The sequence below is a fragment of the Panthera leo genome, chromosome C1, assembly GCF_018350215.1.
Source record: "Panthera leo isolate Ple1 chromosome C1, P.leo_Ple1_pat1.1, whole genome shotgun sequence".
NCBI lineage: Eukaryota > Metazoa > Chordata > Mammalia > Carnivora > Felidae > Panthera > Panthera leo.
The window spans coordinates 156,115,859-156,133,273 of NC_056686.1; the positions used below are offsets into that span (position 1 = coordinate 156,115,859).

At 40.1% G+C, this 17,415-nt stretch overlaps 1 protein-coding gene across 8 annotated transcripts in view; it reads right to left on the reverse strand.

Moving 5' to 3' along the window:
* STK39 (serine/threonine kinase 39) overlaps positions 1-17,415 on the reverse strand; it is a 316,473-nt gene that overhangs the window by 65,139 nt on the left and 233,919 nt on the right. For all 8 annotated transcript variants that reach the window (XR_006205518.1, XM_042949026.1, XM_042949028.1 and 5 more), the window contains exons 15-16: positions 9,977-10,029; positions 5,617-5,685 (exon numbers count right to left, since the gene is read on the reverse strand). Coding sequence is in view for 7 of the 8 variants with exons in the window: in XM_042949026.1 (XP_042804960.1) it covers positions 5,617-5,685; positions 9,977-10,029 (122 nt within the window). In the remaining variant the exon portion in view is untranslated. The remainder of the gene's footprint in view (positions 1-5,616; positions 5,686-9,976; positions 10,030-17,415) is intronic.

Sequence of the window (17,415 nt, forward strand, 5' to 3'; positions counted from 1 at the left end):
CTCCATAACATATACTATTGCTTCTTTCAGGTTTTGTTTTTTTTTTTAATGTTGCCCTAAGCATGTCTAATTCAGGAGAAAATTCTGATGGGGGGAAAAAAGATTTTTAACCTATTTAAATGGTAGCTGCTTTATATTATGGAAGATGGAAAATTACACATTAAGAAATCATTCAAACCTCTAGATGCCAATGCTCTAAGCTTAACTGGACTACTTTTTCTTTGTATAGTTGTCAAGTTGAACACATTTCATATATATATAATACTACTTGAATTCTGCACTCTCAAAAGTAAGATTCTTAAAAACCTGGGATCCTGGGATCAAAATACCCTTTGTTTCCAAAGTAAATGAGATACCTGTGTATTTAAAAATGGTATTTGTTTATCTCTAACAAGGATTCACAGAGTGCCAACTATATGAAGTACAAAGTTTGGGACGGTGGGAGCAGAACAGTTAAGAAAACAGATAAAAATCCTAGCCTTTAAGGAACTTATGTTCCAGGGAAAACCTATGTGGTTAACTAAATAAATGAAGCAGATAGCCTGTTAGACAGGGAGAGACTTAGTAAAATGATTAAATGAGGAGGTGGGGGCAGCTGGGTGGCTCTCGGTCGAGTGTGCAACTCTTGATTTTGGCTCAGGTCACGATCTCACAGTTTGTGAGTTTGAGCCCTGCACTGGGCTCTGTGCTGATGGCACAGAGCCTGCTTGGGATTCTCTCACTCTCTCTTTCTGCCCCTCCCCTGCTCATGCTCTGTCTCCTTCTCAAAAATAAATAAATACACTTAAAAAGTTTTTTTTTTTTTTTTAAATAAATGAGGAAGGGGTGTGGGGGTTGGGCTGCAATTTTAAGTAGGCTGGTCAAGGAAGGCCCCTTTAAGAGGCAGTATTTAGAGGCGTCCGGGTGGCTCAGTCATCAGTTGAGCGTCCGACTTTGGCTCAGGTCATGATCTCACGGCTCGTGAGTTTGAGCCCTGTGTTGGGCTCTGTGCTGACAGCTCAGAGCCTGGAGTCTGCTTCATATTCTGGGTCTCCCTCTCTCTCTCTGCCCCTCCCCAACTCATGCTGTCTCTGTCTCTCAAAAATAAACAAACATTAAAAAAAATTCTATTTTAAAAAGAGGCAGTATTTAGACTCCAGGAGGTAGACAGGTGTCCTAGGGAAGGAATATCCCGGAAGAAAGAATGGCAAGTAAAAAAGCTGATATGGCTGAGGTGGAACGAGCAACAGAGAGAAGAAGAGAGGGATGTCTGAGAAGTGACAGGGATGGATCATGTAGGGGACTGTAAGCCACTGAGATGTGGGATGGAAAGCCACTAGAGGTTTTTATTTCAAGCATTAATGTAATCTGGCTTTTTTTTTTTAATTGAGGTAAGTGTACAATCAGTGGTTTTTAGTAGTCACAAGGTTGTGCAACATTACCACCTCTAATTCCAGAAGAACTTCATCACCCCAAAAAGAAACACCATGCCCATTAGCAGTCACTCCCATTCCCCTGCCCCCTTGCCACCAGTGTCCCCCTCAGGCCCTGGCAACCACTAATCTACTTTCTGACTCTATGGATTTGCATATTCTGGTCATTTCATATAAATGGAATCACACTACATGTGGCCTTACTTTTACATCTGGCTTACTTTTTACATGGATGTCTCTGGATGCTGCGAAGGGAACAGGCTGAAAGGCAGCAAAGACAGAAGCTGGAGGACCAGCAAAGGGAAGAATGCAGTAATTCAACTGAGAGATGAAAGAGGCTTGAAATTGGATGGGAAGCAAGATGGGAATAATGGCCATTACATTCTGGTAAACTGGATGTCAGGTATGAGAGAAAGGGAAGTCAAGGACAATGCAGGCTCTCAGCTGGAGCACGGGAAAAGAGAGGACATCAACCCAGGGAGCAGGCTGGGGGAGGGGCAGATCGAGAGGACACAGCAGGGGCTGGATTCTGGAGATGTTAATTACACCTGGGATGCTACTAGCCTTTCATGAGAAGATACCACAAAAGGAACTGGACAGGAGTCTGGAATTCAAAGGAGAGGTCTGGGTTGGAGAAACACATTTGGGAATTAGAGAATGAAAACATTAATACCACGAAACTAGGGGAGATCACCAAGGGAGTGATTATTATAGAAAAGAGGGGACGTCCAACAAAAGGGTCCTTGAGCATGTCAATATTTACAGGTCAGAGAGATGAGGAGCAACCAACGAAAAAGACTGAGAAGGAAATACCAATAAGGTGGGAGGACCAAGAATGAAATCTTAAAAACCAATGAAAAAAGTTATCACGGCAAAAGGCACTGTCTGCTCTGTCCAGGGCTGCTCATGTGCCACATAGTGGGAGGCGGCAGGGGTGGGGGGGGGGTGGTTGTGGGGGGACTGAGAACAAACAACTGGGCTGAGGAACCAGGAACACGGCAAGCTGTCATTCACAGAGCACAGATCCTCCCTCTATCGCTCTGGGTCACTCTGCTCCAGCCACACCCACCTGTGCTTTGACACTTCACGCGCCAGGTGAGCGCCCTCCCCGGGTGCAGCTTTGCCAAGGCACAGCCTGAGTGGAGAAGGAAGGTCAAAGGCCTGACCACAGGGGGCTCAGGAGACAGTGGGAGGAAAAGGATTACAGTCAAGGGCAATTCTTTTGAGGAGTTTAGCTGTAAGGGGGATGGATGGAGGGAAATAGCTATAATGGGGGCTGGGGCAAAGACAGGGCTTTCTGTAAGATGCGAGAAACACAAATGTAAAGAGGGTGGTAGATGATAAAGGAGAGAGCAGAGAATTGCTGGGACTGGTTTCAGGAAGACAGTTAAGCACACTTTATCTGTTTATCAAATAGTCTGCAGTTAAAATACAAAGCATCTACTGGTGTATGAAAAGCAAGTAAAGATATGCTTTTCATTTTTCCAAGAGAAACAAAAAAAAACATCATTTAAAATGATCTGGATCTACTTTTCAAGGCTGAAGACATTGGATTGATTGTACACAGAAGGTCAGGGTCAGGGTTAGGCTCTGGGCTTAGAGTCCTAAGATGCAAGTTCAAAGACCATGACAAGTTACAACATCCCAGAATCTTTTGACCTCCCCTTTTCATCCATTAAATACTGATTAAAAACAACCTGTCCTTTCTACTTTATGTAACTGATGAACTAATCAAATGAAATACACAAACACTGTAAGGCATTATCCAAAAATGTAAGGCTAATTTTTAGGGCTATTAGATAAGGAGGAATTGCATATGCTTGGCCTTATTCCAACACCTTATACTTTAGCTCCAATTGGGGGGGGAAAGCCGAAATAAAAATATTTGGCAGAATAAGTATGAAAAAATAAAGGCTATCTGATATTGTATTTAAAACACACTCAATAAATTGTACAGGAATTATGCCTTAATTTCCTCTTTTACAGAACTTAACAACCCCAAATCCTTTAGTTTAGATTCAACTGAGACTGAGGCAAAAAAAAGAAGTATACTAAATTTGACTGAAGGCTTGAAGCAAGCCCATGCTTACAAAAAAGATGTAACCTAGTATCTTTCCATGAATCTCTCTTATTCTCCATGTTCCTTACCACCTGCCAGGATTAACTCAAGTCAAAAGGCTTTCATCCTTAACTTCTTGCCCAATAACAGACATTAGTAGGTATTTAAAATAAGTTTAAGATTATTATATTTATTAATTAATTTTTATTTCAGGCTGTATAGTGTATGGATCATAGTTCTTGCTAATCTTGGTCAAGCCATGAACTTTTCTCCTTATTTTGTCAGGTCAACCAGGAAACAAAGGCGTGTGCTCACTTTTTCTAATGAGAATAAAGAGCATCTATCTTTGCCAAGGAACTGTTAACATAAACAATTCTGAGATAGAATTTACGGTAGACACCAAAGCTGAACTCACCTCATTGTTCAAGCTCTCCCTCACATTTGATCAGAACATTTTGCTAAGAACTCAGCTGGCCATGATCTCTCCCAAGATTTTAAAGGAAAGTGTGAGAGACAGAAAATATCAAGAGATACATACATACCTATGTATATGTATGTATGCCACTTTGCTTTAAACTATGTCTCTCTCTTTATATATGCATCACTTGGCAGAGGAATCAGAGCTTCCTTGGGAAATCACATACAATTGAAAGGAAAAAGAGCTTAATTATATCTAATTATAAAGTATCTTCACCTTTATGACATATTGTTTGTATGTCAATAACATATTAGAGGGGAGCCTCAGTGGCTCAGTCAGGTAAGAGTCAACTCTTAATTTTGGCTCAGGTCATAATTTCGCAGTTTGGTTTCTGGGATCGAGCCCCATGTTGGGCTCCGCCTGAGAGCCTGGAACCTGCTTGGGATTCTCTCTCTCCCTATGTCTCTGCCTCTCCCCCACTTGCACTCTCTTTTCTCTCTCAAAATAAATAAACATTAAAAAAATTAACATATTAGGTACTGATTCTTTACTGAGAATCCTAATCTGCCACTAAAACCTGTTACTCTCAAAAATAATTCATTTATATAATGACCTACATTATAGTTTACAGGAACAGATTACTCTGATGGGGAAGCATATCCACGTAAAGCTCCCTCAGTTACAAACTCCAACAGCACCGGGGAAAGGGTTCATTTTGAGTAAGTGATTTTTTTTTTAAGTTAAAACACATCAATTATGGGGCCCAAAGTCATTTTAAGCATCATTTTTAATTCGGTTATTTTTGAAGAAAGTTTGATCATAATACACATTACCCTAATATGATGTTATAATAATTGTTAACAATATAATTAATTAATGTCATTGTTACCATTAGTACAATGTTAACCAATCTTGATTACTTAGGGTCATCAATATGAATACCCAGCAATGGATTACATTATAAAATCTTCACAAATAGGATTATCTAAGGAGCGTGGAGCTTCTCACCCTCACCCTACAGTCTACACTTTTTCTTAGATGATAGTGTCTGTCTCTTACAGCTTTCCTGCCCCCTCCCTCCATGCCATGCAGGGAGGCCTCCAGTCATCTCCTGCTCCCGAAAGCAAGCCTCTATATAGTGGGCACCCCATCTCCATGCAGCTCTCTGTTTATTCTCAAAGCAGTAGAAACAGTCATGTGCCCAAAGAGAAGTGCCTCGGTCCCAATCCAGCTGCATGGCTCCAGAAAACACATGGAATCCCTTCAGGAACTGTCCTGAATGATCTCTTAAGTCACATCCAACCTTAAGACCTTGTGATTCATCTTGCTAATGGCTCGGAAAACTAGTATCTAAGTTCATTAGAACTGTGCCCAAAGAAAGAACAGAGAAAACTCTGACAGAGGACCTCAGAGGTTCCTGTGCTTTGGTATGTGGAATTTATACCATCTTATTTTTCTATATCATAGACTTTTGGGTCTTCTAGGCTCTTCTTTACATTTCCAGTAAGTGAGGCTCTTATTAAATGGGACAGAATTACAGTAAGAGCTTTTTAAAAAAGAAAATGAAATAGGAGTCTTACACAGTTCTTCCACATAAAAGATAAGAATTCAAGACGCAATTTTCAAACATCCAGAGAAAATTATTCCTTTATGAAAACTTTTGTTTCTGAATGCATTTACATTTGATAGACCAACAAAAAGACACTGTATACTGGAAAATGATTTACCTATAACTACATCATGACCATCAACCAAGCCAGCAGAGAAGAGCTCCTGAGATACGCCATCTGCTGTATCTGTCCAAATGTGAAATGAATACGTATTAGTGACCGTAAAATAAAAAGCAACAACCCATTACAATGTAAAAGATATATTTTTCATTTACAAAAATCACCTATGTGTGTTTTAATTCAACAATTTGGATTCTATCAGAAGGAAAGATCAGAAGTGATGTGAAATATATTTTGCCATATGTAATTTGCATCTTTGCTTTCATTCAACAGAGGTTATGCACAAAATTATTATTTCATTTTTAGTGAACCAAAAAACATTTTCCCTTTGGCTACTATCTGAATTAATCCTCAAATGTACCTCTGTAAGTTAGCTCATAACTGGCCCCAATGACACTGCTTTTCTTTCTTGCCAAGGTTAATTCCAGCCATCATCAATCCTTTTCTATCATTAGTAGCCACTGAGTCAGAATTTATGGCAAAGGTTGAACAGGTAGCACTTGACACAACCTTATATTTGATACAAACAGCCTTTGAGCTTGTTGGACTATTAAGATGAGCTATTTAAATTTATGCTATTAAGAAACTCCTTTCACATGACATTGATCATTTGATAGCAACAGATTCATTCTCTTAGAAAATGTGGTTGAATAAAAGAATGTAGTTTCTCAGTGATAAGTGACAGGAGTTAGGGATCTCATAAAGATGGGACAGGCTGTATCAAATGAATATAACCAAAATTACTTGAAAGGCTACGAATGAACATGGTAATAGTGAGAAGTCTGTTTGAAGACTTTGTAAAGAGAAATTGATAAATGGCAGTGTGCTCAAAAGAACCATTATGAACCTCCATGTCTTCCCAAAGGAGATGACATGGTCCCCGTGGCCTTCTGACATTATCACAAACATCCAGAACTGCAGATGGGTAAGAAGAAATTGGCTCAGCAGCTGGTAATAACCTAGATGAAGGTTTAACTTAAGTGTCTTGCAAAGTCAGGCAGCACCTCAAAGTATTGCTGGTGAATCAAACAAGCGTCTAAACTGAATTGCGTTTGTCATACCTGAGGCTGCCCTCAGTGTGTGTGTGTGTGTGTGTGTGTGTGTGTGTGTGTGTGTGTGTGTGTGTGTTTCTATGCTCACACGAGCATGTCGCTAAAGGTAAAATTATCTTTCACATTTGTGGGCTTTAATATGCTTAGCCCAGTGTGTGACACATAGTAATTACTCAATAAATGGTTAACTGTGATGATGATGTGCAGCCAAAGCTCATCTGAAATGTACCCCACGCTCTACTGCACTTTCTTTCTCCCTTTCATACATGGCCCAATTTCCCAGATCTCCAATAAAAAACCTGAGGGCCAATGGATACTCTTTGTACATCCAGAGAAAATGTCACATTCCATCATTTTACTCATTCCATTCTACAATGAATGACATGGAATATAACATGAGGGAAATGTTAAAGAAAAAGAAAGGAATTTTAACTAAACTGTGAGATTCCACGTCACGGGGGCTAATGTTGGGGCTTGTCCTTATTATTAGAAGTACAAAAACACCTTATAAAATTCTCTCAGGGACAAAATGATCCCATGGCATGGAATCTAGGGTGGAATAATGAGAGGCTCTACTCTGCATGTGATTTAGCTTTGTGAAGTCGACACTCAGCCACATAATCTCATCCTCCTGATGCCACTGGAAACTTGACTACAAAAAGTATATTGAATTAAAGTGCCTACCTAGGCAGTGATTACATTTCTACTGACTGATCATCGGTTAAAGCATCTGGATGTGTTACTACCACCTCTAAAGTATCAATAAGATCTAAGAATTTACAATCGCAGAATGTAGTTGAAAATGGAATAATCAAGCAAATCCACATTGTGGGCTAGCACTAAAACAGTACCAAAGCAAATGACATTCTCAAATGATTCAAGTTTCCAGCATCTCCTATTTTCAGGACTCCTGAATATTAGATGAATCACATTAAAATAGCACAAGGGTCATGTTGGCCATTTTGATCCAAAATAGAAATATTCCATGCTTGTGTGCCATTAAGCAGTTATCTTGTAGGCATGTAAGTAATATATCAGTAAAGTTAGGAACAGGAACTTGAAGGTAATTGGTGATTTATTCTTCTTTAAGCTGCTTAAACATTCCTAATGTGCAAACAGGTTAAATAATCATAAATAATTACATATGCTCTAGTTTCCAGAGTATACAGTAAAATAATAAATGCAGAGGGCTTACTCTCAAATGAAGACAGAATATTGGATATGTTTATGTTATACATTCTATGCTATCTTACACATTTATGTATACATAGAGCACAGATGTATGTATATGTACGTATGCACGCACACATGCATGCACAGATGTAGTGTAGACACCATCTGAATGAAAAGATAGCATCAGTATTCACAGAGGTATGGTGATATATCCATGGTGTTTCCATTACTAATGGCCTGTGCTCACTGCCCTGCGATGGCTGGCTATCCTCAGGAAGCCAACACTAAGGTTTCTATCTGGTAAACAAAAGTAGACTCTTAACCTACAATGGCAAACGAGGCTGCTTATGCCAGCACAAAGGGCTAGGTAATGCTGATAGGGCCATCTTCCCCCTCCCCAAATCCTCAATTCAGAAATTCATTTCTTTGCTATCCCTTAAAATTAATTTTATTGCCTCTGTAAATTTTAGACAATTAGATGAAAAAAAAAAACCCAACCTTTAAATAAGAAGTTGTTCTTTTACTTACTGTACTTGAAACATTTATTATGGAATTACTAGATTTTGTCACAGTATTGGCTGGTCAACATTCTTATATTAAGAGACAAAATAGAGAGCTTCTGGGTAACAGTAACTGGTGCTGTACAATTTCATAGACCGGCTCCGAACTGTCAAAGATGGATGTTCCCAGAAGAAAGATCAATTAGCAAATTTGTTTAGGCCTTTTTAAAATATATAGTTTGTAAAAGGTACTTCGTATGTTAGTTTAATTCAAATATACTGGGAATCATAAAATCTTTAGGCTGACAGGGAACTAGAAATCAGGGCCAGTGTGCCTTGACCACATATGGCCCAGGAACATATTTTTTTGGCCAGCAGTGTTTTTTTGTTTTGTTTTACACTGAACGTGAACAGACAGAACTGTCTGGTTTCCTGAAGCTCACACCCCCTCCCCTCCCTGCCAACCCCAAACATTTGCTTTGGCTCCTGTACACATCTGAGTTTGTGTCTTCTTACAGGTTCTAATAGTAGGGAGGTCAAAGCAGTCAAGTGATTAACCAGGTAACATGCTAGAAACTTTCAGATTTTCAAAATTTTAGGAAATCAAATTTAATCAAATCAAAATGTACATGGAGCTCTAATATGTAAAATAATTACAGACTGTTGTTAGTTTATATATATTAATATAGTCAAGTGTATGAGCCTAATGTATTTTGTTTTAACAATAAAACAGAATGTATTTTAGAAGGTTTTCAATAGAGACACTGAGGCCGCTTTCACATATTTAAAAATCTGAAACCGTCAAGAAGAAGAGTCACAGTCTCAGCATTAGCATCTGATTTTCAGCTCTCTGGGTTGTTCTGGTTATACACTAAAGGGAGGAAGTAGCAATTTTTGCTTAACAACTAATCTTGCGGTCCCCATAGCCTGTTCGTAGATGTTATTTATCCATTAATTAACCAAAACTACTGGAGATTCTCCTGGATAGCAGGCATTTGCTAAGTGCTAAAGATACCAAGAAATGCGACATAGTTCTAGAAACTCCAGGCATCCAGGAGCTGAGAGAGCAACCAGTCTAGCCTTTAAGCTGTTTCACTAGCTATTTAAAATATTAAAATTGTATTTAGAAGCAAGAATGGCAATGTGCCTACCAAGGTGTATCAACAGAGACCACAGACATTCCTCCCTCCACACAGGCTTCATAAAATATGCACTGAGAGCAGAGGGGCAAAGTGGATCCCTTTTTTGTGTGACAGCTCGTTTGTTGCTCACCTCTCATTAGGATTGCTCTCTGTTACTCATGACACTCACCATAACGTCCTTTAGGCCCTGTGTCCCCTTGCCAGTACTTGTTCTCATGGTTGAGCTAACACAGGTAATTTGTACATGTATGTAAACCATGCAGCATGCCACGGAAACTCATGTAGTCAGTAGTGGCTCGGTTTGGATTCCCCACAATTATTGCAAATCCTTCACTGCTTCTCTCCTTCCTGCCTTCCTTCCTTCCCTCCATCCTCCTTTCTTCATTTTTAAAGAAAGCATTTTCAAATAGCAGATTATAACCACACACTTGTAATGAATTTCTTAAAGGCTCTTTGCAGCAATAAGATAATAATTTCAATTAAAACTTACCTCTTCCTGGAGTAAACTCAAATCGTATGTCATTAAGTTCCTTTCTGGAGTTTCTGAAATATATAACATGTAGCACATTAAAATCCAACGAAGTGTAGTTTCATCAAACTAAATGTATTCCAATCTTTACAAGATGCTACTAATAGGTAGATAGTGTTCTACAATTTTGGGTTACCTCTGGGTACTTCCTCAAATGGGAGAGATAGTTATGACAATAATAAAGGGAGATATTTAAATGATTGAATTTACCTATATAAACATGTTTCTTTCCCAAAATTCCAAAAATAAAACATTCTTTTATAAAATCTATACTAAATCAATAACCTTCAATGTAGTTCCATAATTTAAAATTTCAGAAGATTTTCGTCTGGAATAAATAATATTCAATACACTTTTCATATTTTTCCTGAAAATAGCATTTTATCAAATTATTTTTAAAAAGTGAAACAAACAAGGGTGCCTGGGTGGCTCAGTTGGTTAAGCATCCAACTTCGGCTCAGGTCATGATCCCATGGTTTGTGAGTTTGAGCCCCAGGTCTCTGCTGAGCTGCTTCAGATCCTCTGTCTCCCTCTCTGCCCTCCCCCGCTCATGCTCTCTCTCTCTTTCTCTCTCAAAAATAAATAAACGTTTTAAAAAAAACATTAAAAAAAAGTGAAACAGGAAAAACAGTCTCAGTGGTAAGGTTTATGACAATGACAATACTATGCATTAAATCACGTAACAAAATGCCCCAAAAAGGATGTGTATTTTGTTATTAAAATCTTTGCTACATAGAGGGGACCCTGAATGTTGTTTAATTATCCACTGAATATAGAGGCTTTTTTTAAAGTTTGTTTATTTTGAGAGAGAGGGGGGTGGGGGGAGAGACAGAAAGAGAGAGAGAAAGAATCCCAAGCAGACTGCACTCTCAGTGCGGGGCTTGAACCCACGAACCAGGAGATCATGATCTGAGAGGAAATCAACAGTCGGATCCTCAACCAACTGAGCCATCCAGGAGCCCCAAATAGATAAAATTTTTAAAAATAAATATAAAATGCTTACATAAAATTGTAATACATATATACACGTATATTCAATCCAAAAACTGATACTAGGTTAATATGGAACAAGCAAATACCTAAGATGTGAGTTTTCCATTTATATTAATTTCAAGAAAGGATATGGGACAGTGAGTTATAATTAGAATGGCTTTAAATTCTCATAAGAACACTAAAATGTTATGATAACTCTCAACAGATGCTACAATTAAAGTTAATAAAAACACCATAAGAAACTGCAGTAGGAAACATGAAACAGTAATTTCTGCAAACCCTCAACTACTTGCTCAGCTGCCAAGGGTCCAAGCCAGAGACCAGAGATGGCCTGAATACCCATTCCAAACCTCCTCCTTCTGGTGCCAGAAGAGTCTGGTCAAATCCTGTTAAGTAGTCCTGTTTGGGATCCTGGAGTAGTATCTCCTGGTCTCTACAAACAGTGCCCACATTATGATGCCACCAGCCTGTGGGCCCTTTTTGGTCTATAGCCTGACCTTGTTTCTTTAGGCCCCATGACATTCTACCACAGTAAATACAGGAGGCCCAGAAAAAAGACAAAGGCATTTTACCGGCCTAGAGAAAGCCCTTCTCCCAGGGCCTAGAGATGTGGGTTCCAGTCTGTACTTTTCCACAAGCAAAGAAGTGAAGAGTCAAGAATTCAAGAGATGCCCAAGCCTAGGCCACAGACATAAGAGCCCTGAACCACTATGAATCTCTTCCCAGGTGTCCCCCAACCTTGACTCTGTGACTACTCTCAGAGATAGAATAGGACTAGGGGATGACAGCAATTCCTAAATCCGTGCTTCTTTTAGGAACTTCTGAGAATCTGAAAACTAAAAATCGTGAACTCTCTCTAAAAAGGGGGCATATGACCAACACATGAAATTGCAGACAACTGAAGATGGTTCAGAGATCAGCTTAGACCCCAGACTGAGTGACCCTCTCCTGGACATGGAGTGGGCCATGAACAATCAGTGCCTTCGAAGGAAGGGCTGTTTGCCTGTGGCACTGTTTACCTACCAGTGTCGCCACACATTTACATAGTGCTTTCATATGTATCAGCAGTTCTTCAACTGGTTTTTTTTTTTTTTTTTTTGTAAACTTCCATAATGTCTGGCTTAAGATAGATGGATTCTTATTTTTGCTTCTGTATTCAGTCTGTTGCAATATCACATATCACATTGCCAGCCACTGGAAAATTCCACTCTACATGTTGCAATAATGAAAGTGAAAAAAGCACATAATTTCTTAGCGTTATTATAAAAACAGTTTTGACCTCATGGGCTTCCTAAAGGGGACTCAGAGATCCCTAGGGCCATAGGAGCACACTTTGAGAAACATGGATAGCAAATGTCATGAATCAAATCTCATTTTCTTCCAGCAATCAACCTTTGAAATATGCAAAGTAGGTATTACTTGTTTTCCATTTTTTAGATGAGCACATTCAATGGCCTTTCCAAGTTTACAAATTTAGTGGCAGAGTGAGGACCAACAATTTTACATTGGAAATATCTAATACAAGTATAGAAAAGTAGATTTCTTTTCACTTTTGAGAGAAAACAATATTCCCCAAGATTTTGTGTATTACCATAAAAAGATCAGCAAGCATTCTTTTTAACAGCCTTGGTTTTATGTGCTGTATGTTAAAAAGGCTGAATTAGTACTAAAACAGTCCAATAAGGGAAAAAAATGATCACTAGGAAAGCAAGTATTTATAGTGTATTTAATAATGAAATGACAGAAGGAGAAAAAAATGAAAAGGAATTTGATTTGATGGGAATATATGTCATTGTTCCTTTCCTTTCCTTTGGCCAGTCTTATCTAAATTAGTTTGTCCTACTAAGGCCATGAGAAAAGAAGTATAAGAACTGTACCCAGAATATCTTCATGCACATCCTGATTCTTTAAATATTAATACCACTGAAGTAATATCCAACACCCATAATCTCTATCTACATCAACTATGGCTCAAGTTATGGAGGTGGCCTAGTCAAGTCATTCTTTTATGACTCTGAACCTAAAATACTTGCCTTTGAAAAGATCACAGTGATTGATTGTGAGTAGTAGACTTGTCTCATCAGGATGAAATATGGTTGGAAAATGCCTAATTGGATCTAACTACTGAAGGTCATCCTTTTATAAAGAATTAATCTTTTCAGACTCCTACTTAACACCTTTAATTGAAAGTACATTTACTTTAATTGATATGGCACAAGATACTCTTGATTTCAGAGAAGCTGAAAATAGGTATGATTTAAGGCCGGAAACTAAGTCTGTGCAACTTTACAGAGGAAATGCTTAAAACTTGAAAATTAACAGCTTCAAGACCCAGGCTACCTTTGATAACTCTTATTAAAAACCCTTTTAATACTAAAAATGACCAAAAGAATCCCCCAACCCAATCCAATGAAAAACATACTCCTAAATTCAGTAATAAACACAAACCCTTATTTCTCATTATAGGTATACATTATATCATAAAGGCAGAGGTCTACAGAACTCAGGCAGAATATATATATATTTTTTAAATAGGTAATGCCATCACGTGGTTTAAAACCCAAAAGGTACAATAGGGTATTGTATAAAAACTGGGCCTCCTCTTGCCACCCAACTACCTGGTCCCCTCAGTGGTTGAGGTTTTTTGTGCATCCTTCCTGAAAGGTTTCATGCATATATTAGCAAACAAACATACATAGTTCCTTCTAACCTGTTTAATACAAGTGTAGCATACTATATCCATTGTTCTACACCTTGTCTTTGAACTTAATAGTATACCTTGGAATTTCTCCATATTGGTTCATAGAAAACTTTCTCCTCCCTTTTTTTTTTTTTTTATAGCTACACAGTATTCCGTTGTCTGCCGTGTCCTTTTTTTGACCAGTTCCCATTCTGTGAACAGACTGTTTCCAGTCTTTCTCTACTGTAAACAAAGCTTAATTGTGTATAATACTCCTTGTCCTTATGTCATTTTGCAAATACACGAGTATGAAAATAAATTTCTAGAAGCAAATTGCTTGGTCGAAGGACAAAGGTATTTGCAATTTGATAGATATTGTCAAATTCCCCTTCATTTAAGTTGTACCAATTTATACTCTCTCAAGCAATTTGTAAACACCCTTGCAGGAACTTTAAATGAGTAAAGCAAGAAGTATATATATACATATACACATGCATATATATATATACACATATATGTGTATATATGCATGTATATGTGTATATGTATATCTATATAAAAGCAAGGAGACAGGAGGACTCTGCCAACTGGAAAGCTTCTTTCCCATTTAAAGAGGGCAACCACTACTCAGCACCAGCTGGTTAAGCTAGGCAGGAATTTGGGCTCAATTTTGTTAAAAACTAAAAAAAATTAAAAAAAACCACCACAACAAAAAATGTGTATACAGACACAGACACACACAAGATACATATGTGCTATGTCCATTCTAAGTGGAAAATCAGAGATTCAGACTGTCACGTGTAAAGTCTTCCTTCTTTCTTCCTTAGCTCAACTCATCTGCAAGGAACATAGTGAACACTCAAATGAAGCAGCTGGCTATGGGGGTGGTGATGACAATCATGTGAGTGAACACGTAACTGTCCCTGGTGATAGAGGTGCAGAAGGCCTGTGTAGTTGAAGTATGCATTTTATAGGACGTAGCATTTTTCTGCACTTCTTAATGTACCATGTCAGGACTGTCTGATAGAGTTATTGCTCCTGGAGGGCTCTGAAGCCAAAATGCCAGCTCAGGACTATGTGTATCCCTTAGCTTCACATTAACGTCTTTTAGCCCATGCCAAAAAGTGTATGGGGGCACACACCCTCTACGAACCACATGGGATCAAAATGCTTAGACCACTGGTTGTCAAAATGCAAAGACCACTGGTTGTCAAAGGGCATCATCAGCTGTAAGTGCCATTGGCACTGCATCCTTTCCACTCTGGAGTGAGGCTGAATGTCAACCATTTCCCCAAGCTCTGAGGTTGAAGGATGCAGCTGGGGTAACACTGGCAGGTACAGTGTTTCCTAGGGGCACAGGGGCAGCCCCTCCCTTCTAAGCAGCAGACAGCTCCCCCTTTCCTTACCTGAACCTGAGATTTCAGGTCAGGGTGAAGCTGCCAGCATCCGAGGAAGTCCAAAGGGACTCGCACTCCCAGACTCCCGGAATGTTTCTCCCCTTTCGGGAGCAGGATGGAGACTTTCAAACAGGGTGGGCCAGGGATCAGGACATCATTTTTAGTTCAAGCTTCTTTCCTGCTCTTGATACTGAAGTCTTTTCCCACAAGCTTAGGGGAGAAATGGACTATGGCTCCCACTAAGCTTCCTGCCCTCTCCCTCCACAGCAGCAGAGAGCCTGGTACAGACTGAGGACATACGGAGCTGTGGGGACAAAGGTCTACATTCAAATCCACTCACTACTTATTTGGCATCTGTAGTCTGTTTCCTTAAATGTGACATGGGGAGAATAATAATTAATGGCATTTACTATCTGCCAGTAAATGCTTGGTGCTTTGCATATGTTATCTCATGCCGTGCTCAAAACAACCCTTGATGTGGGGATGGCTCTTGTCCACTGTTATCTTACAGACAAGGAAACTGAGGCCTAGAAAGGGTAAAAGGACATATCCAAAATCATGTGTCTGATTAGCAGATGTGAACTAAGCCTAGAATGGGATGAATGTTACCCATGGTCTTCTCCAGTGCATAACCCTTACTGGAGGCACTGTGGGTCCTGCCCTGAGTCTATAGAGGCTCCTGACTGGTCTCTCCACATTCAAGGTCAGGATCTACACAGGAGCCAGGCAGCTTGTTACCTGGAAATGTGATCATGCCACACCCTTGCTGAAAGACTCCATTTCTTCCCCTTATTCTTAAAACAAAATTTAAAATCCTTAGCATGACCCCCCCCCCCCAAGACTTGCTTCTACCTGTCTCTCCACCTTCAGCTCTCCCACACTTTCCCCTGCTCACCTTGTTGCTATCTCCTGGCCTGCCCTCTTTCCCCACATGCAGCTTTGCAAAGGCACAGTGTGAGTGCAGCAGGGACCTCGGGAGGCAGTGGGAGGAAAGGGATAACAGTCAGGGGCAATTCTTGTGAGGACTTCAGCTGTAAGGGGGTGGTGAGAAATACCTATAATGTGTGGTGGGGTAAAGAGAGGGCTTTTCTAAGATGGGAGAAAAGAGACATTTGTGTGTTACCAGGACAAGTAAAGAGGGAAACAGATGGGGAGGAAATGGAGAAGTGTTCCTGGGGCTGCAGCATGTCGGGGGGCCAGCTCCCCTCACTGCTAGGAAATCTCCACTCTCTCTCTCTGTCCACATGACTGACGCCAACTGTGCTCTGAGGCCTGGTCGTGTCTTTTGGGGTAGACCGGGAAAGAAGAGTAAAGGCAGCCAGATGAGGCGCCCTGTCCAGTGTGCTCTCCTAGCCTCCAGATCTGTGCTCAGTACCTTCATATTCTGCACCAATGGAATGTGATTACTTTAAATTTTTTAATGTTTATTTATTTTGAGAGAGAGAGACAGAGCATGAGCAGGGGAGGGACAGAGAGAGAGACGGAGACACAGAATCTGAAGCAGGCTCCAGGCTCCAAGCTGTTAGCACAGAGCCCATGTGGGGCTTGAACCCACAAACCGTGACATCATGGCCTGAGCCGAAGTCGGATGCTTAACCAACTGAGCCACCCAGGCGCCCCAAGAATGTCATTACTTTAATGTCCATCTCGTCCATTAGACACTAAGCTCCCAAAGAGCAAAGACCTTTAGCTTTTGTTTGTTCACTGCTTGTTCACTGCTCTTCCCCTCAGCACCCAGCCCAGTGCCTTGGGAGTGCACAGATAATACTTGTGACGTGAATGAATGAAGGAAGGAATACATGAATGAGTGAAAATTTTACAAGCCTGGCTTTTGTCAAGTGCCTCTCCTTGGCCACCACCACCGTGATTCCCTGGCTGCCTTTTCTCTGCGTGCCCAAGCCCTGCTGTCTGCCTGTCCCTTCGGTGTTAAATGTTCTGCCCTGACGATCTTCCCCTCTCCTTCTCTTTCTTGATGAGTAGTTCCAAATGCATAACCCAAACCCAGGTACTGCCCCAGAGCTTTAAACACATTATCCAAGTGCCTACACAGCATCTCTCCACGCGATGTCCAGACACAGAACAATCCTGCATATCCACAATGGAATACATCACTTTTCCTCTCAAATTCACTTCTCTCTCTGCGCCCAATGGCAGCAAATGGTGGGGACAGCCAACTACCACAACCTGTGGGTTAGACCTTAAGATCAAATCACCCATTTCTCTAAAACTCCACTACCGCTGACCAAAGGCGGGACACCATTTCTGCTACAGATAAGAATGAACAATCTAACGAACAAAGGGTATTTTATCCACACTCACACATACCACAC